The 22,740-nt window shown below is 35.1% G+C and overlaps 1 protein-coding gene across 2 annotated transcripts in view; it reads left to right on the forward strand.

Moving 5' to 3' along the window:
- LOC136845963 (cubilin-like) overlaps positions 1-22,740 on the forward strand; it is a 177,185-nt gene that overhangs the window by 137,298 nt on the left and 17,147 nt on the right. Inside the window, exons 1-6 of one of the 2 annotated variants that reach the window (XM_067116507.1) lie at positions 12,707-12,857; positions 13,981-14,122; positions 15,161-15,267; positions 19,046-19,142; positions 19,362-19,514; positions 22,467-22,608. In XM_067116507.1, the coding sequence (XP_066972608.1) occupies positions 12,813-12,857; positions 13,981-14,122; positions 15,161-15,267; positions 19,046-19,142; positions 19,362-19,514; positions 22,467-22,608 (686 nt within the window). In that variant the 5' untranslated portion in view covers positions 12,707-12,812. Of the gene's footprint in view, positions 1-12,706; positions 12,858-13,980; positions 14,123-15,160; positions 15,268-19,045; positions 19,143-19,361; positions 19,515-22,466; positions 22,609-22,740 lie in introns of those variants that run through there. The other variant, XM_067116508.1, reaches the window with a different exon arrangement.

Consider the following 22,740-nt stretch of genomic DNA (forward strand, 5'->3'; position numbering starts at 1 on the left):
TCCCATAGCCTGCTTTTCTGTTTTTCTTATGCAAGCAGAGGCCAATGAAACGGGCATCTAGACCAGGTATGATGGAGGTAAGATAGAGACCGTCCCATCGGCCTCTGCTTGCACAAAAAAAAAAGAAGGCTATGGGAACTAACGCGGCTGAGAGACGTAAACCAAAAGTAGGTAAAAGTTACTTATTAAAGGAAGATTCACGAATAAAGGAAGTAGGAAGAGAAATCCACAGCTTGTCATTAGAGCAAAAAAAAGTCTTAACTGAACCGTACAATCCCAAGAGGATTACTCATTTCCAGAGAATAATTGTGCGAAGTAATGGTCTAACAAATGTTACGATCCTGTCATTCATTTGAGGAAGACTTAGTATTTAAGGATCTTTCCAGTGAACCAAGAGCTTTCAGATTCTGTTGGTAGTATTCCTCATCGTAGGCCCTTTCCAGGTCTGGAGGTGAATTTAACTTTTATTTTATTCGTGTCATATAAATTCTAGAAGGCAATTTAAATGTCACTTCATTGTCACCCCCTCTTCTCTCGTTGTATACATATACATATATATATATATATATATATATATATATATATATATATATATATATATATATATATATATACATACATATGCATATACATAGAGAGAAAGAGAGACCCGGATGTAAGTTGACATGTATGTCAGAATGATCATAATTATGTGTCATTAACGCCACATAGGTAAGAGTTATCATCTCCTCCATTAAAGCATGCGTTAATTTGCTACCGAGTATTTTGTTGATTTATGATATATAGTTTCAAGTGTTTAATAACGTAATTTTAGCTAATTTTTCTCCTTCCGAAATTGTGGTTGGTTTCTCGAAGTGTTCATACTTTCCTCCTTCTTTCGAATCCCATTTATTAACCTATTGTGGAAAGTGTTGTTTGTCTGTCTATCTGTATATATATATATATATATATATATATATATATATATATATATATATATATATATATATATATATATATATATATATATATATATATATATATATATATATATATATTATATAATATATATATATATATATATATATATATATATATATATATATATATATTATATATATATATATATAATGTATATATATATATATATATATTATATATATATATATGTGTGTATGTGTGTATGTATATATATATATTTATATATTTATATATATGTGTGTGTGTGTAATACAAACACACTTACATACATACATGTTTACATGAATATCAGAGCCAAAAGCATGAAGAAGAAACCCGTGACTAGCATTAGGGCTCTTCTTATTCAAAGGAATCTCCTGTGTATATAACATCTCGAGCATTATAATGTACCGTGATCCACGGACATAATGCAGTAATCAGACTGGATACCAGAATTAAGTTACAAAACAACTGGCCGTGGAATCTCGAACATTCATCAGCATCACAGAATCTCAATATTCGATTATATTTTAGTTTGTTGACTTCTGTGGCTCATTAGGGTCATTGTCTCTTTCACAAGACCGTTAAGCTTTGTTGCAAGTTGCGGTTACTCTCTGAGTTTTATATGTCCTGGACTTTAGTAAACCTAGGAAACCTTACGCTCATCCTTGCTTTTTCACCCGGCTCGGTAACACTCAAGTTACTTTAAACAGAGCATTTTTTTTGCATTAAATTAACAAACCGTTCCTGAAATGTGCCCAGTATTTTAATGTTAAATGTGTGCTCAGAGAACCACCCCGAGTTAAGTAATGTGAATTTCCTTTTGGCTTCGACGGCGAATGTTACCACATAAGGCTAGTTGCGAAGATTTTAGATGCAGATGCCAATGAGACCGGCAACCCAGACTATAATCAAGCCCAAGTAGGAGAAAACCAGACAATAAACCGCAAAGGAAAGGATAGACCTGCTTTAGAAGGATGGAAAGAAGGAAAACTGACTCTGGAAGAGAGTCCTACATACCAGCAGTTGAATAAAATCGTGCCAAGCGCTGTTCCTTGTTATAGCTGACAATGAGTTATATCTTGTTATGGCTGACAGTGAGTTATATCTTGTTCTGGCTGACAGTGAGTTATATCTTGTTATGGCTGACAGTGAGTTATATCTTGTTCTGGCTGACAGTGAGTTATATCTTGTTCTGGCTGACAGTGAATTATATCTTGTTATGGCTGACAGTGAGGTATATCTTGTTATGGCTGACACTGAGGTATATCTTGTTATGGCTGACACTGAGGTATATCTTGTTATGGCTGACAGTGAGGTATATCTTGTTATAGCTGACAATGAGTTACATCTTACTATGGCTAACAATGAGTTATATCTTGTTATGGCTGGCAGTGAGTTATATCTTGTTATAGCAAACAATGAGTTATATCTTGTTATGGCTGGCAGTGAGTTATATCTAAGCCTTACACTGAGTCATAAAACCATATTTTCACATCTTTCAGGATCTATTTGTATAGGATCTCTTCAGTATTTTCACATCCTTTAGGAATTATCTGCAGATCTCTCCAGTTACAGTATTTTCACATCCTTCAGGATCTGTCAGCTGAAGGTGGTATCGGTATTTTCACATGCTTAGGGAATATTTGCCCAAGATCTTCCCAGCAATTTTACGTCAATGTTGGCACATTTGTGCTGTTTCCAGCAATCTATGTCTCCTACAGTCTTCAGACCTGTTACAAGGTTATTAACTTGTATTGTGGACTGACTGACATCACAGGATTTTCTGAGAAACGTGTTCAAGATGTCTAGTGGTCAGCATCGTTTTGCATTCTGTGAGTTGCCTCTAAGTAAATTGTAGAACTCTTGAATGAGTGCCCAGCAACTGCAGTCAGAAAGACGGGTTTAGAATGTAGTTCATTCTCAAGAAGTGAGAAAGGCTGGTTACTTTACAATAAAGCGTATAAAATTCTTTCATGAATATTCATCATCTGCAGGCAGTAAGATTGCTTTCGAATGCAGCTCATTGGTAAGTGTGTTTTGGCCAACGTGGTAAGAATTTACCAGTCTGTGAGATTTCTGAGTGCTGAAACAGTATACAATTGTAGTACGTAAATCATAAATAATATAAACTGGAAATCCCTGTGTCATCCCCACACTAATAAAATGGTACTTTTATTTGTCGATTTCATTTTTTGTGAAAGGCAAGACCACCTCCAACCTGGCACTGGGCTGGTTTGTTACTATTCGTTCTTCAAAAGGTAGCCAGAAAATAGAATTATTTGTTTGTCATCATTATTATTTACAACTAAAATCAATTAAAATCACTGTTTATTATTAGTTCCATTATTAATATAAAAACGCATTTTCTTATTAAAATCATTATTTATTTTGATCAATATTATTATTGCCGTTCTTGTTCTTCCTTGTCACTGACATTATTATTATTATTATTATTATTATTATTATTATTATTACTATTATTATTATTATTATTATTATTATTATTATTATTATTATTATTATTATTCATAAAAGTCTAATAATAGCACGAGTCACTACAATGGTGAAGAAGAAGGAGAATCAAGCAGGTTCTCGATAGCTCTCGTTTGTATATATACTGTATTTCTAAAAAGTATATTTACACCTACACTGTGGATTTCTTCACCATTATTATTTATTATTATTATTATTATTATTATTATTATTATTATTATTATTATTCAGTGAGATAACAACGAAATTTCATGAAAAAGACCAATGAGAAACATGGCTCAAGCGCAGCTGCTCTTGGTGGTTTGAAAGCGCTTTGGGACGGTGCTGATGCCTGATGGATCATGATTCAGCGAAATTTCATGAACGTCTCATTCTCTCTCTCTCTCTCTCTCTCTCTCTCTCTCTCTCTCTCTCTCTCTCTCTCTCTCTTCGTTTGTCTTTATACCACTTACCTGTTTTGTGCTCATTTCCCACTAATTCCTTTCTCCTCGGTTATTATCTTATTTTTGTTTTTCTAAGTTCCATTTTTCTTTATATAACAGTCAGTTTGATCTTTATGACTGCTTTCATTTCCATGAATTATGTCCTTCGTTTCGATTATATTTCTCTTAGTTTTTTTTATAGCTTGCCTTTTTCCCATATCCTCGTTCTTTATCATGTAGTATCATTAATCGTTCCTTCTATTCTCTGTCTGTCTGGAAAATACCATAGTTAACTTTTGAATTAATTATGTAACCATTGTTTTTTGTTATTTTACAGTAGCGTAATTTTTGTCTCTAATTAGCATATAAAGGTATCTCAGCAAACATGAATACACGAGTATACCTACACACCGAATAGCAGTGTGTGCCACAAAAGCTAAAGCAATAACGCCAGGCGCTTGAAAGCACGCAAAGGCAGTATTACAACCTCACTTAGACTCGTTGCTGACTTGCTGACATCCACGTCGATGTTAAGTATAGGTATTTATGCATATGCACAAATGTCTATTGTCTGTCAGCCCTGGTTCTCTTATGTAGAATAGTGTTTTCTATAATTAGTGCGTTAAAATATATTTACTAGTTTGTATCAGCACTTCGTTACCTCACTTAAAATAAGAAATAGATAAATATATGGCAGTGGTAAATGGCTTTTTGGCTGTTTATTTTCCGGCTCAGAATTGATTCAGTCACTCATGTATTTCTCTCTGTACTTAGATGTATCCAACAATTTATGTAAGCCATTCTGTCTTCAATTGGATGATTGTTGCATTTATTCAATTGTTATTTATTTTACTCAACTCTTCGTTCGCAACTTTATCCATTTATCAGTCACTCCTGTTGGCAGGTCACTAATATCTTTGCCTAATGATAAACAAAAAGAATGTATTTATGTATTTTATAGCATTTCACATTGTTTCCTTGATGTATCACTCACGCCCTCCTTTGTAGCATTATTAGTTATTCTCATTCTTTCGGTATGTCCGAGTTCTTCGTTCCTAACTTTCTATTAACAGCGCGTCTAGTATAACTATCTTGCAACACTCCCTCGCTCAGGCGTCCTACTTTCTTGTTAGTGTTTGTTCAACTACTTTAGTATTGGCACAAGCTGAGGGTTTTCCCTTTGCTCATGATTGCCCGATAATTGGTTGAGCATATATACATATATGTGTGTGTATATATATATATATATATATATATATATATATATATATATATATATATATATATATATATATATATATATTATATATATATAACTTATATCTAGTACAAATTGAAGTACCGTACGCAATTTGTGTTGAGGGCAAAGCGCTAAATATAAGTGTTCGTCCAACACTTTTGAAATTGAGATTATAATATTCCTACCTGTATACGTACAAGATATTTATTCCCAAAGAAAACTAAAATAATTTAGTAATGAACGGTATAATGTTTAGGTATTATGTTGTCACTGGTGCATCGTTTTCAGATCAAAACTTGTTTCTTATCATTACCCTGTTTTTGTTAGTATTGGGTAGATCTCCATTGAAAGGCATGGGTAATTAACTCTCACACACATTCATAAACGCGCGCACTTACGCGCATATTATATATATATATATATATATATATATATATATATATATATATATATATATATATATATATATATATATATATATATATATATATATATATATATATATATATATATATATATATATATACAGTATATTTAGATATGTAAACAAACAGAAGAAAGAGTTGGGTCAAACAAAGTCTAACTACGCCTATAAATTAATGACAAGAATGAAAAACTTCGGCACCGGAGCAAGTAGCTTTTGCATGAATAAACTTCCTTGAGGTACGCAAGAAGCGAGGCATCCCTCATTCTGCAAGACGTATACCATTATACCAGTGACCTACAATCGATGTTTGTGTGCTAGAAACACTCTAACTCTCCTTTACATACAAACAAAACCACGCTCTCTTCTCTCCAGCAGGAGAGCCAGCGCGCAACTCGTTTTTGGCGCAGTGCCATACCTGAGGGGGCCCACCTGGATCTCTCTCTCTCTCTCTCTCTCTCTCTCTCTCTCACTTCCTAGTTGTGCCATGTAACTCTTACCCATCATTCTCTCTCTCTCTCTCTCTCTCTCTCTCTCTCTCTCTCTCTCTCTCTCTCAGTTAAGGATCTTAGTTTTACTGCTATGAAATTTATGGTTCTTACTCACTCCCTCCCTCAAATGAGAGTTTCTCCTTGTCGTAATCAAACATAATTACCACTGTATACCTGTCTGTTTGTCTTGTATACATTGACCGTTGTTCTTCTTCGCCTTTTATTTTTCTCATTTTCTACGCTTCTTCTTTCATAAATCTCAAATTGTGTTTATCCTAAATCGTGGTGATGAGAGACTGGACCACCCACCCACAGAAGGGGGTTCTAAGAGATAATTATGCCTCAAGAATAAATTAAAAGCATAAAAATGAGAAGAAGAAACTTGGAGAATGTAAACAGGAAGTAAAAAAAGGCACAAGAGGAACCAGGAAAGCAGTGTTTAAATAAGAACAAAAAGAAAGTTTCTGTTGCATATGAAACTAACCCACGTGTCGAAGAAAATGCATGAAAAAACTCACGCTATTTATCTGCTGATCCAAAAAGTAATGGAATGGAATTTTCTGCAAATCACAAGTGTTTGACCAAGTTTCACCGTAACAAGTTTTTAAGATAAATCGTAAGGTGCATGCGTAAAAATGCTCTGGGGTCGAATGCATACTTAACTGGATACTTCTGGCTAGGAGATATCTAGAAGCAAAATGGCTAGTCATGGTTGCCACCTTGAAAATGCACCTGGAAATGGAAGATACAATTGTTACTTTGTTGCTACTTTCACCAGACCGCTAGGGTTTGTTGCTGGTTTCTTGTGCTGTAGAGTCAGTTAAAGTGCGTTCAGCCCTGCTATTTTATCCGGAGTTAGGCTTGACTTGTGTGTGCGTGTGTAAATCTTCTGGTAGAGTTTATAAGGTACAGTGATTCATGAGAAAGTTCCACGCGTCCGATTTAAAGATTTAGGACAATAAATATGCCCGATGAATATTAACTCACTTTGCTTTCTTTGTCTCTATCTCTGTACTTTTATTCATTTGAAAATGTATATAATTACGGGCTTCTGTATGGGAACTTGGGATGAAATTTTTGCTTTAAATCACATGAATAGTAATGGATAAAGTAATTTGTTGAAATATTATTTAAGGGTAAGAGTTTCTGATTGATTTTTGGAAGTAAATTCAGAGGTGGTAGGGATTTATATAAACACTACGCTATCAAAAGAAATGTAAGTTCATTTCGCCTTTGTTGTACATATTCCTTTCAAACTCAGGTTCTGTTCTTAGAATTGAAATCATCTCATCTCTGCCATGAGCTAGATGTTAGGTTTGTAACTAGTGGCTATTTTATGGCAGCTTTATCACTAATTTATATATATATATATATATATATATATATATATATATATATATATATATATATATATATATATATATAAAAGCAATACCACGAAGGAAAGAGAAACTCTGCTAAGTAAAGGACAATAAGTCGAAAGGCCTAGCACCACTCCGTCGTTTCTCTTTCCTTCGTGGCATTGCCTTTATTTATATATACATCACGTTCCATATTTTCGTGATTCAGTTATATATATATATATATATATATATATATATATATATATATATATATATATATATATATATATATATATATGATAATATATATGAGAGTTACAGAGGATGACTTCAGGGTGATTCCCAAAAAACAGAACAAAGCGAAAATGGATTAAAAAACTTAAATTTTTATTTTTATAGTTAGCAGCCATAAAAAACACAATGAATTGAGTGACATTATGAAACACCAGTGACTTTGCAAGGACGATCTTTATTGTAACATTCAGTGATGTCACCTGTTTATGACCTATTGTGTCATAAAGGGCGAAGCTGAGTCCTTGTTTGGTCGGTGCTTCTAACATTGTTATCTCTTTGCGTAACGATCACCTGTGAAAGGAAGACATAGACTATAAATCATTTAAATTTGCTTTGTATATGGATGATGCACTTGTTACTGAATCTTGTAAGTCGTCAGGATGATTTCTGCTTGCGGTGCTTTCAAAACAGGGGTGTTATATGTTCTGGTCCTCCCAAAAATTTGGTACTGTAGTTGCCGAGTTCTCAGAGCTATCACTCTGGCTCGTCTCTGACAGGTATTAATCTCCCAGCATATGGAGAATTCCCTGGGTACGTCGATTCTTAAGTTATTGGCAGTGGATTAATGGAAACTGGATCGTTACATTACCTCCAAGTGTGGAATAATGCCACAAAACCAATGATTTATTGATTTTTTAATCCTAAGTTCAGTAAGCCTTCCCGTAAAATATGCAATTCCCTGATAGGTCAGTTCTGATTTGCCAACATGGTCTTATTGGAAGTGTATATCCAAAATCAAGTTTATGTCCTCTTGCGTAATACAGAAGGCTAATGTGTATCATCTCCATTATTTACGCCTCTAAAATAAACGGCTTATGGCTCCTGTATTGGCGTAGATTGCGACTCCTAACATTCATTTTCCATGAAAGCGTTCGAAAACACGGTCATAAAATTGAAGGAAATTATCGAATTAATGTACCTGCAGGTGTCCATAATAATTTACTTTCTAGTTTTAATGATCACTGTTAGAAAATTACTCATTACGCACATAACAGCGTGTCGCGATATCAAAGGAAACAGGAAACTGAAAAATACTGGTCTTGTATATATATAATATGTGTGTGTGTGTGTGTGTGTGTGTGTGTGTGTGTGTGTGTGTGTGTGAAAACTACCAGCGGAACGAATGTGACTGACCCAGATATGTTTTCGTATTTATTGCACGTATAATGTTGTAATAGCAGTTTTGTAATGCAGTGACAGACGCGAGCGCCACCTACTGTCGCTAATAAAATTCAGATAGTTTGATTGTCAGGAAGAAGACTTTCTCGGAGACAGTGGATCCTTATGAATACTGAAACTGCTCGATTGCAAGATAGACACCCTTTTTGAATTGCTTTAAATGATCTTTTATAGCACCCGTGAACATCATTGTTCTTCACAAACAAAGAATCAATATAGGTTTCTTTGCTTTTATTATTTTTGTGTCATTTTTATATTATTGCGAAGTTTTTTACCTAACAATAGATTTCCTTTTTGACAGTACTGGTCATTGAAATTCTCAAAGAATAGGTTTTAATGGGTTAAGATAATGGATTCTAATCGAGTTGGTTAACATTGTCTTTTTGAATGAATATAGAAAATGTAATAAAAATTATATTATATCATGCTATTATCTGGAAGACATATCGGTCATTTTTACGAAAAGCCAATGTAAAATATAAAAAACCTATACCTCAAAAATATATTGGCTATCAGAATTACTGGTCAGTTCAACATCCCTTCCCAGAACTGAGAACTGTGTGGAATCCAATAAGTGGGGACTTGGCAATACAAGAATCAGCCGATTGAAGTGGTCATTGTTGTCATTTCAGATCTTCAGAGGACAAAACATTTTAGTGAATGAAATTCTGGGAGAGAAGAGAGAGAGAGAGAGAGAGAGAGAGAGAGAGAGATGGCAGTCTCAGCAATGCATAATTTATGTTTTGATATTCTGAACGTGTAGCTTCATAGGCATCTCCATCCTCATGTTTTATTCATTATCACAGCCTTTTCTCTTTTTTTTATTTTAGCTCAGTGTCTGTGTTTATGTCATGAGTCATATAACGAGATAATTGATGTTTTCATTGAGTGAGAACGGTTTCGGAAAAAAAAATATAATGGTAAACACGGCGGGGTGGAATGTGCCTTTCTATTTAAAGGACCGTGATCGTGTTCGTTTCTGTTTGTGAACACATACATACATACATACATACATACATACATACATCCACATATTCATATTCACAAACAACCCAAGATGATAAGATAAAGTTACAGATTCTCTGTAATGAACTTAATGGCATATTTTCTTTTGTCAGTTTTGATGAAGATTCAGATAATAAATTATCACTCAAATAGTTTTGCATCTCTTTTCAAATGTCTCTAACTTTAAAGGTTATTGGTGTTGAAAGAAATATTTAGAACTTGCCCATAATCTATCTTTAGGTTATTGCCATTAAATCATTCTCTATTGCTATAATACAAATTTTCACTTTTCGTTTTACACAAGGTTTACCACTTGGAATCTTTCATATCAAAGGTTGTGTTTTTATTGAAATAATTTTAATTTCTTGCCCAGTTGGTTTTCACTTCTCATTACGACTTATTCCCCTTGCACCCGACAGTTAAGGTTCATTGAGATTTTCAGTAACGCTTGTTTTTCTTATAAGGTTGTGGCAATAATCACTTTACTTTTATCTGGGGTTTGGTTGACAAAGTTTGAAATTCATCTGTATCCACTAATTTTTCATATATCCTTTAACTGTTCAATTTTGCCTTTGTTCTTTACCCATTTTTTTACACAGTTTTCATAACATATATATCCAGAACTTGCCCAGGATTCATCTTAATAACTATTATTTATATCACACCACTTTCGCTTTTAATTATTTCGTTTCGCTTTTAATTATTTCGTTTCCCTCTTATCTTCGCTTTTCCATCATTCGCAGTGCCTTCAACCGAGTCATTCTTCCCCAACGACACAAAAGTCTTTTTTTTTTTTTTTTTCACAACAATTCACTCATGTTCCCCCTCATTCTGCCTCTTATCGTAACCCCGCCCCTTTTCACACTTCGTAAATCCCAAAATACATTAGAGCCGCCAAGGCTGGTGTCGGAAGTGAAAGTAAAATCCGAATGACTTCGTAATGCTCATGTTTTAGTTCTCGTCCTTTTTTGTCATTATTCTTCTTCTTTTTTCGTTCTGTTGTGTAATTTCCTCTAATTACTGTGTCCGGTGTTGTTTGTCATTTACGATCTTTGAGTTGTCTCATGGACAGATATTCCCTATTGTTTGTCTTCAGTTTTATTCTCTGTCATCATTTCCTCCGTTCTTGTACATATTTCTTTTCCCGTATAGTCAGTTTTTTGGAATAAATTCCGACAGGTGGAAAATGAAAGGATAATTACCAATATGCTGAAGCAGTAACAGGTAATATTGTAATAATATTGTCTATGTCATTCTCATCATATCTTTCAAAACAGTCGATCGATTTGTATTTGCTTTTAGGGTCATGAAACTCTTGGACCAATTAACAAAATTTCATCAGATTTTTTAGGATCTCAGTACATATGCTGGGAGGTCTGCCCTTCATTAACTGTCAATTGATGTAAATAACATACTTATAGCTACTGAGCGATTTTTGTAAGATATATTTAGCTCTATTCCGTATTTTTGGCTCTTCTTTCCTATTTTCTTATCATAAGAATATATATGTCTTTTTAAACGATAATAATAATATAATAATAATAATAATAATAATAATAATAATAATAATAATACATCTTATTATTATTATTATTATTATTATTATTATTATTATTATTATTATTATTATTATTATTAAACCGAGACTACATCAGAGCGTATATCTTGTACGCTCTGATGTCTGATGTAGTCTCGGTTAAGTACACGGATCGTAAAAAGAGAGAGAGAAAAAAACGAAAAAAAGTTTCTTTTCCGGTCTGGTTTATCGCATGGGGCAAAAGTAATTAAACAGTATTAATGACGGCCGTGATATGTCAGTACAGATGAAAAGAAATTTCCCTCAGTAGAATTAGATTGACTGGAAGAAAGTTGATGGATTACTTGCAGTTATGAAGAGTAGTCTGTCAGATCGGACGAGAAAGAGATGAATAAGAGAAATTTTGAGAGAATGAAACAACTGGCAGGAAATACTGATAAACAGATCTGTTGGAAAAAGTAATCAACCACGTCATCAGCGAATGTAAAAGTAATAAATCTCTTGGTATATGGCCATATCTTTAATGTTTAGCTATTCTCATATTGAGTGGATCTCTCTCTCTCTCTCTCTCTCTCTCTCTCTCTCTCTCTCTAAAATATAAGGGATTGTCGCCTATTCCAAGCTGTTCTACAATGTTTCAGTTTTAAGAACTTTTAAGCAACTGGTTTAAATGTTGCTACTGGATTTATTTTGTGTATTTTTAGTATAAAATCACTTTATAATTTTTTAAGCGTCCTTGTTATATTTTAGAATAATTTTTATCCTTGCAAATATATATATATATATATATATATATATATATATATATATATATATATATATATATATATATATGTGTGTGTGTGTGTGTGTGTGTGTGTGTGTGTGTGTGTGTGTGTATCTATAAAGTGCTTTGTCTTGCTTGTGTGTACAGCTGTTTATGAATTTATGTAAATAACCATAGGGCGTATGCTATGAGTAATGCATTTGCCTGCGCGTTTTTGTTCATACATCGCAAACATTTGTCGAATGATACAAACGGAAAGTATAAGTTCACGCTCAGTGTCTTCTTTTGTCACATGAAAATGACTTTGACCTACAGTAGGTTCTTTCGCTGTCTCACTAGGAAATTCCTCTGCCGTTGGAAAAATCGATCAATAAATCTGATACTGGAGCCATGAACCACAGCGAATTAAAACGCAGTTAAAGCCCACGATTGACACTAATGAGAATTCCAACACCTGCGTCAGTCATTATATTATCATTTTAATTTGCTACTTCGGCGGATATTTCAAGCTCTTCCGTATCCCCAGCTTATATATATGATTCCCGCATGCGAAAGGAGTTGGTGATCTACCTCCCGCTCTCGGACTTCCCAGAGGCACTTCGCTCCTGCTGGTGTTGCTCGACTCTACTCCCTTTGAAAATCTGGGCCTCGCTTCCTGGGGAATCTGTTTGCAAAGATGAAGTCCTTAAGTGCATTGTTGGCTGTTATTATTATATCGGAGGTTAGTTGGTAAATTCATGCTGCTTTACGAAGAGTAAAGATCCATATAATTTTTTCCTGCTGCCAAGCTGTTAATTTTCTTTCTCATTCTGTTTTCCATTTGGTATTAGGTAGCCTGCCCCATCGGTCTGTATTTAAACTTCAGTTGCAATACAACTAATAAAAGAGTAACCCCATTTATCTTTCATGACCATTTAATTGTCCAACTGTTTTGGGTTTTAATGGCGGATACCTTTGTTTTCCAATATAGGTAAATGAACCGAAAATAATCTTAAGGAGTCCTCATTATTTCGATTCAATAATTAAAACAAACCTCATCGTCATGCAGGTACACAGAGTAACAACTCCCCCCCCCCTTTATTTTCCCATTCAATATAGTGCTTTTTACTTTATACTTCCGTTTATATACAGCAACTTTCGGGTCATTCATTTATAATTCCCTCCCCTTGGTAGGGCACCTCACTCATAAAACGAGGAACTGGGGTTCGACCCCCAGACTGGAAGAAGAGGGACAATGTGGGCTCGTTCCTTAAAATCCAGTAACCCACTGTTGACTTAAGTAGTGAAATGGGTACCTAGATGGTGGTCAACCATTGTGGGTTGCAGCTCGGATGGAGATGAAGAGAGAGAAGGAAAATAAATACTCTGTCGAAAATCATACCATCAAAATGGAGAGCCTGAGTGAGGTAAACTTCACCCCACAAAAGAAATATTCGGATAAACTAGTCCTATGGCTTCAGTTGTATACTTTATTGTTGGTTCCTGCGCCTTACCTTAGATTTCACTACTTTCCACATAACTTTTTGATGTTACGTCCCAATATTGAGCGACCTGTTCAGTAGAGACCTATTCAGTACAAAAAACTTTACAATGTGTTAGGAAACGAAGTTTTTTTTTTCCTCTTCTTCTTCTTTCAAGAAACGAGGTCTTGTGATAGCAAGCGATCATCTGAGAAGTGTCCCCTAAAATTAAGCTGTCTTTTGAGCAGTTGGTGTTCAAAACCGAACGGTGTATTGGAGTGTTGTCTTTTGAAAATTTGGCTTTATATTTCAGAAGCGAACTTGCGTGCTAAGTCTTGCTGCCTGTTGATTTTTAGAGGAGTAATACCCCTTATTTTTTTTCAGGTAACGGGAGCCGGCGTCCCATCTGCAGAAGACGGCCAGCTTAAAGACCACCAGACGTATTACACACAAGATGAATATATTGAATACAGTGTCGATGACGACTCGTCTGAAACAGAAGCGACGGACCAGGCAGCCCCTCCGAGTAAGAAAATCACACAACGAGAACATCTCCCTCCATCTCTTTCACATATATTATCATTACAACTAAGTGACACATCAAGCTTTCTTACTTCGAGCTCTTCCTACACCACATCATCATCACCAATCATTACTCCGTCACCTATTATTTCTCCACCATCTCTACTATATCTGGAGCGGAGTAAGTCATACAAATATTTTATCTCTTAAATATGAGGGACATCATATATACGTTCGTATTTATAATTCTAAAGTACATGTATGTAGGTGTGTATTCACTAAAATAATGTTATGCATGTATCTGTAGTACGTATATGGTAATGGATAACGGTTTGTGAAAGTATGTTGATGCATACAGATATTATGGATTTAGTTTAAAAGATGGCGAATGGGACAAGGTATGAATCACTGAATAGGAAAAGCAGGGAAGGTAATAGGATCACTGCGAAAGGTTTGGCGTAAATGATATATAATTAGAAGCTGTAATTGAAATTTATGAATGGATAACTGGAAGTGATGTGCGGTTGTCCAATGCAACGGAGGAAAAGGTGGAAACTGTTACATTGAGCAGCTTGTGTAGTGTATGCAGAATAAGGGATACAAAGATGACAGGCGTAGAAGTACGATAGAGATGTGTTAAGTGTGTTAACATAAACAGAAAGATGGAGCCTTAAATTAAAGTGGTTTGTCCCAGGAGAGAATGAATAACGGTAGCGTGATGAAAAGTGTATAAAATTCGGAAACCAAAGAAATGATAGCCAGACGGGGAAGAGATTTTTTTATGGAAGGTACTGATATTTATCAAGCACGAGAGTGTGATGACACTTGACTGACTTCTAAGTGTAGCTGTAGCAGTGACTGTTTTCTTTTTTTCTGTGAAGCCACCTGCTCTCTTATAAACATTATTTGGACAAGTGGCACACACACACACACACACACACACACACACACACACACACACACACACACACACACACACATATATATATATATATATATATATATATATATATATATATATATATATATACTACTTTTTCAGACTGCGGTGCTGTTATCAACGGAGAGCTAGCAGGAGAAGGGGTTATTGCCACTCCCAACTACCCAGACCAGTATCCTAATGACCTCTTTTGCGTTTGGATAATAAAAGTGAGTATAGGCTAACACTACAGAATTATTCGTCACAATTTGTTATCCTCTCTGTAAAGTAGCCTTTGATGATATTATCAGAGCTAGTAATACTTTAGTTTTATCATTTTTATATAATTAAGACAACGCGATTGTTTCAAAACCGCATGCGGTACTGGTTAGCTTATATGTCCAGAAGATGAAATTTAAATGTGATAAGTCATCAAGATTGACATCGGCAGAATATCCTAGGTAGTGTTATATAAAAAAACTGGGTATTATTTCACTTATGGACATTATTGCTTTGTATTATGATGTGATTTGAAAGGTTTATTTTCGCAAATGAAACTTATCCTTCCCCGGCAAATAATATACTGTATACAAAATTAATCTTAAGACTTGTCAGAATACTGCAACTTCTCCATAGCTAATACGGCAAAACTGTGTTTACTGATTACAGTTTTGCCGCATTAGCTATGGAGAGGGGGGGCAGTATTCTGACAAGTCGTAATTTTATTAATTTTGTATACAGTATATCAGAATACCAAAAACTGTGTTCTATTGCCTTTGTTCCAGATTTTAAATCTTACGAAATCATTCTTTTTGCTTCTTTAGCGTAGAATGGGAAATACCGGGGAAGAGAAAATTACTATTGTTACCCTTGAAAGAAGTTTTCTTTACCAGTTCATTTTAGAAAACCAGACAAACAATCGTGGACTACGCTCGCTAGGGCAATCCTGCAGGTTAGGGTTCCAAGTTCACTGTTCCCTGGTGTGTGCTTGTTTAAGTTTTCTTTCCTTTTTGCAATTTCTTTCAACAGATCTGCAAACAGAAGTGTATTTGCTAAAAAAATTAGCCGTTTATCTGCTTACAGAAGCAGAGATTGTAAAAAACCAAAAGGAATAAAACTCTGCACCTCACGCGAAGTCGCGAATAGTGTAGTCACAGTGTGCCCGCATTCCCGCAAGTGTGTTTGTGGAGTGATCGCATAGGAACCAGATAGGAACCTGGCACGGGCCCTTTGCTCTTCGGCAGCCATTTTTTGATAAATCTGAAAAAAATGAGCAGCTTATCTTCTCACAAAAGCAGAGATTTACGATTTTCTCAAAATTATATGGGTCCGTAACCCCCAAGACATGTTTTTGTTTAAGTACGTACCCCCTTTATTCCCCCACCCTTTTATTTAATCTCTGCTTCTGTAAGCAGATAAACTCCAATTTTTTTTCATTGTTTCCCATGATTTAATAAAAATTTGGAAAATCTGTGTGCTGATCTTGACTTTACGTAATGCAGGGAATTTGGACCCCGAAACTGTAGGATTAGCCTAGCCTACCGTAGTACGTATATGCTCTGTATTAACTGATAACCATTACTATTACTTTTGTTTATGATTTCTTGAAACCCATTGTGTTGTCTGGGAACAATGAGTAGAATGCAGGGTGAGGGGTCGAAGCTGCCAGGGAGGTTAGGGCAAAGTAGAATTAAGTATTAGCTCCTCATCTGGTATTACCTTGGAAATTGACTTTTTCTATAGAATTTTGGTCGCTTATCAAGAATTTACTGTTATTTTTGTTGATCAACTATAATTAACCTCAGAACTGATTGTTTTTGTATGCTGGCCATCTTGGAATGCAATCGTCCATGCACTTTCACTCTGTTTCACTTTGGTTTTATGTACAGCCCTCCACAGGGATAATTCCCTCTCAGGTGGGCCAGTGTACGTTTTCAAAATAAGGTGCTTCTTATATTTTATAATTGTCTTTCAGTGTTTTCTCATCAGTATCGTAGCTCCTGCAGGATAGGAGAGTCTTTAGTTCTTTTTTTAAATTTGCTTTCTTCTTATTAAATTGCATAGATTATTAGTCAAAGCCAAGATCCATATTATTTTTCCCTTTGACACATATTCTTTATATACTGTGCACTTATTGCCATCATGTTTTATGTTAATTATCACTATGACCTTTCTTTACACAATTTTTACACTTGAAGACATTGCTAGCACATTCCTTTGATTTGTGATTTTCACCACATCTAGGGCAAGCTTGGTCATTTCTACAATTTGCTGCACTGTGACCAAATTCCTTTCATATTTGTGGTATACATTTGATGATACAGTGTTTATATTTGTCATCTTTGGCTATCATTTCATTTACAATTTTCAGGTCATCATTTTCAGAAATGAGGTTACCTATCCATGGATTTTTCTTTACAATGTTATCGACAATGTCATCTTCATCGTTCGGGACATAGACTACTTTTATTTTTGGTTTAAGTTTGCCCTTCCCATTTACTGATATATTGTAGATATTCTGAATCTCCATTTTTGCCTTTTCTAAGTTTTTCCTGTCTGGAAATCTTACAAATAAGTGTCCATCTCTTGCTTGTTTTAACCTGTTCAACTGGCGCCGTTATTTTACTAATAATTTGTCGCTTTTCATTAGCTGCTGTGCTCTCTTCGTTTGTAGATTTGATCAGAAGCACTTTTTTTGACTCTAGTGATTCAGCATAAGTTTTGTCCATGTTTGTCATGGTCTTTACATCTTTATCAATATTATAAATTTTGTTTTGGTTGTCATCCATGTTGATCATTACGTCACTAGTTTTCTGAGCCAAATCCTGAATCAACTTTGTTAATATCTCTGGGTTTTCTTTTATTTCTTCAAGTTCATCTTCAGTGAGTTGTTTGTGTTCTTTGTTCAGGCCTCTTGCAGTTATTACAGATGTACAATATGTTGTCACTATGAAGTAATGGTGTGTATCTAACCTCGGGGCCCGAGCATTCATAATGAAACCATACATCACACATTTCACAGCTACACATTTCACAGCAAGTTCCTTCCCCATCAACTTCCCCAGAGCAATGTCCGCAGGTTGTTGACTCTCTTGATTTGGGTTGACCCATCCTTCTCTAGTATTTTATTTAGTGTTCCATCTTTACATGCTGCTTCGATAATTATGAGATAATGTTCATATGATGGTTTGATCTTCCCTTTACTTGATTTAATTCCTACAGTATTTATTTTCTCTTTTGCCTTCCTCCTCCTCCTCCTCATATTCACTTTGAACATCGCGCAAATCAGGCATTTTTCACAGAGCACTTCACAGACATGTCCTGAGCTACCCGTGTTATAGGGGAATTTTTGGTAAAAAGTGGAGTTTCCTTCACCAGGGGGTCTGGGGGGGTGGAGACCCCAGCTAAGTAACACAGCCTACTAGGTTAGGTTAGGCTAGGTTACATCAGGTTAGTATGGTTCCTTTTAAAGTAGATTTCCTTAGCCAGTCCCTTCTTGAACATATGGCTCCCTAATGACACTCGTATTCATGGAACCGTTCCATACAGTCCATGCAGAGCTATTGCTTAGAAATACCAGGGCACAACATCTGGAGTCAGGTTAGGTAAGGGTAAATTTGGGTAGGTCATATTCTTTCTGAAATGGGTACTACAGTAGCCCAGACCCTCACTCTGCATTTGCTCCCAAGTGTCAATAAGTTACGATGAAAATTAATTTAGATGCTTCACTTTGAGAATGACAGAAGTTCTAATGAAGTTATCGCTTATTTTTATGTGATCTTTTCAAAATTATTGTTTTCTGGTTAAATGCCTTTTTGTAGGCCTATAGTAATTTTTATCATTTCATATGCTTTTCCAATTAAAGCCTATGGCTTTTGTAATGCTTTATCCTTTTTAGAATAACTTTTATATGCTCTTTTTAGCCCTGGACGTTATTCTGGATCCTTTCCGTTCAAAGCCATAACCATTGTAGCGCAAAAATTTTATGTTTTGTTTTTACTTCTACAGGCAGGAAAGGGAAAGAGAGTGCGTCTGACCTTTGATGACTTTGAAGTCACACAAACACTTGGCTGTACTGGAGACTATCTTCTAGTTTCCCCAACAGGTATGTTATTTTTTATTTGTGCTTGGTCCTGTCTGTCTGTGTATTGAATAATTTGTAAAGTTTTCATTCCTTACAACATTTTTAATTCTATTCATCATACTTGTATTTATACCATTATATAAATAATTTCCAAGGTTATTTTTTCATAGATTAAATTTTTGCTGCCAACTGTTCATCCCTTTATGTCGAGAAATAATAATTTTTTTTTTTTTTACTTAGGTTTAGCAAATGACTCATTGGCCACTCACCTGTGCGGTACAGACATACCTGGCACATACGTGAGCAACATTGACACACTGTATGTAGAATTCAGATCGTCTTCAGATGGTGATACGTGCAGGGGATTCTCTGCCAAGTATACCTTGGAGGAAGGTAGGGATTAATCTAGTATATTTTTTGTAATACTTGTTTAGAATACTGCCCTTAGTCCCTGAGAGGTCCTGGTATGATTCCTTAACCAGAAGGGACACTTCAGGCAAGTTCCTTAAATCCCAGGCAGTCCCTGGTTATTGGTGGGCTTGGTTATCATCGATTCAGTTTCTAAATGTAAAGCGCTTGTCTAGCAGTCGATGAAAATTGGCACGGGACCCTTTCATTCGGCCCAATGTCAAAATTGCTGATTTCAAGCCCATGCACCACTTCATGGACTGTAATTAATTATCACTAGAATGATGCTGATGCATATTTTTCCTTTGTCAAAACTTTTTTCTGGATCAGGGTCCCATGTCAGCCGGTGAAATAATAACAGAGATGCTATTAAAGACTTTAAATAGAGATGTTGAAAATAACCTGAACATTAGAAAAAAATCCACCTGAACATTAGAAAGGTCCCTCTAAATTCATGTAATGAAAATAATGTAAGTGGCCACTGTCTAAGATCATGAGCTTTAGAATTGAACCTGAATAGGCTTGTATTAAGAAAATATCGTTACGTTTATCGTTACCCCGTCAGATTTAAATACTGTTTTATTTACAGAGATTATTACAGTGAAGCAACATTAATTTTGCAATAAAATAAATATTAAAATTATTAGTGAATGATTAAAAAATCAAAATGATATATGAATTAGATCTTTCTTTAAAAATTTTATAAATCCTTTACAGTAGTGCCTTTGATTAATCTTAGATTGTCGTGAAAGACAAACTATTTAACTACAATATTAAGTCAAGTCGCCTCTTGACCTTTCTAGGAAATATATCGATAACAGAAAAAATAATTTCCTGATGATTTTCTGATAAGGCACAGTGAATATATAATTTGGCAACACCATGCAGTCGATCTTGTCCCATTGTTGCTCTTCTATAGTTTCGAGATTGAGGGTAGAAAAGCTCCTCTCGGCAGATGCAGAAGAAACAGGCAAAGGTGCATACATTTGTAAGAGCCCTCTAGTTACTGGTTAATTTTCAGAGTACCTTTCAAAAATCTCACACTGACAATGGGAGAGAGTCCTTTTCAACTGTATCCCACCTTCCTCTCCAAAGTTTGTGTTCAACTTCATATTCCTCAGCATCAGTTATATGATCAAGTATATAACTGATAACATATTTAGTGCAGGAACCAAGTCCTGGAACGTGGTGCGACTGTAATAACTTAGCAAATCTATCATGAAACTGAGCAATGACAAAATCCAAAAAGGGCAAAAAAAACTGGCTTTCTTATAAGATTCCTCTACACTACTATATGGGAGGTTAGATCTGTATTGCTGACTGATAGCTACACTGGGCATATTAACTTCATTGTTTAAAGTATTTGAAATTTCTGTGGCAGATTCGAAACATTTTTGGAAGCCTCTGTCATTAGCTCGCATTTCAGTAACATTCTGCTCTGTAACTCTGATCTTGCTTGAGCACTCAAGCATATCAGTTTGTGCTGATTGCAATTGTTGAGAGAGGGGTTTAGTTTCAACAAGAACTGCTTCTAATATGCAAAGACATACGAAAAATTCAAAATCTAATTTTTTAGTAAATTTCTAAAATTATTTGTTGAATTCCAAGTGGCTATTTCCTCAAGTGCTTCAACAATGCATGGCAACATTTTTTTTTATTATGATGGCATTACTGTATGCCTTTCTACCCATCTTTTATCACTGAATTGCTTGAGTCTCACTTGCCTAATTTGTTCACAAACAGCATCTTTCTTAACAATTTGTTTGTTGTGGAGATACATGAAAAAAAGTTAACAACCTCAGATACACCACTCCAAGTCACGAATCTCGGCTACCTGACTTGACTTGGAAATTACCAAATTTAGAGAATGTGCAGCGCAGTGAACAGAAACTGCTGCAGGGCGTTGCTTCCTGATGATGGCTTGACATCCTTTAAATTCTCCACTCATTGCACTTGCACCATTGTAGCCTTGGCCTATCATATAAAAACTCTCTATCTTGTTGACAGCTAATTTTTCTAAAAGGGTTTCAGCAATACCACGCCCAGTCAAGTCCCTGATCTCATAAAAACCAATTAAATCCTCCCTTATCTTATTATCATCTATATATCATACACTGATAGAGAGTTATTCCTTTCTCTGATTGTCGGTACTTTCGTTGGCAATGAGGGAAGAAAATCTTGCTTTTCTGATTCTGTCAGATATTTTTTCAGATAAGTGCTCATTGATGTACTCAATCAAATTGTTCTGTGTTTTATGTGTATGTTGCATTTTTGCTTGCATTTTTCAGGTGTTGTTCTAGAGCATGATCACCCTTAGCAACTGCAAACCTCAGTAATTCTCGAAAGTTCCCATCATTAAATGTGCAATGTCCTAAATTACTTTCACCGGTAGGGCAGTCTAAAATTTTGTCATTTTCTGTGTGGGCTGTAAGGGCTAGTCCTTGACAACCTAGAAAAAGTATAGCGTGAATTCTACCTTGAATACCTTTGCGGACTTCCTCAATTTGTTGTTTGCATTGATTGTCAAGTATATATACTGTATATAAATTTTTTCACCTCGACTTAGAGAGGGTGGCACATGTCCAAATGGCCCCCCTTATGGGCAATTCTCTCTGTTGCTTAAGACACTAATTATGTACTTGGTATAGTTAATTGACAATATAGGCTGTAAATATGAGGAAAATGCATGGTGGTAACATCTTCAAACCTTACACCTTAAGGAGACACTACCTTTAAGGGAAGTGGATACTCCTGAAGATAGTCTGGATGTAATTTATTGGACAGTATAAAGATAAGTTCTAGAGTTTTGCAATTTACAGTTTTTATATGTAATTTGAATATTTTAGAGTAGCTTTTTTTCTATAACTACACTATAAACTAAAATTATTTGAATGTTATCATTGCCTAATCCCTTTTAATCTCTGTTATTGGAACTAGTGGTTGTAACCTGTGGACAAGAGGTATCATTCCTTGAATTTGATTTTGAGAATCCAGAGTACCCGCACCCTACCTCAAATGGGACCAATCACTGCGAACTGACCATATCCCATGAATGCGACGTCCCGATTTGCCAAGTGAGGTAAGAGAGAAAGAAATATTCCTTTTGTGAATAAGAAGTCAAGTAGTAAAGCAATTCTAAATATTCCATGATCCTTTAGTTTTTCTTAATTTCCAAACTTTATTATAGTTTAACTTTCTTACTTTCCCTCGT

This window comes from Macrobrachium rosenbergii, chromosome 14 (assembly GCF_040412425.1).
Source record: "Macrobrachium rosenbergii isolate ZJJX-2024 chromosome 14, ASM4041242v1, whole genome shotgun sequence".
Taxonomy (NCBI): domain Eukaryota; kingdom Metazoa; phylum Arthropoda; class Malacostraca; order Decapoda; family Palaemonidae; genus Macrobrachium; species Macrobrachium rosenbergii.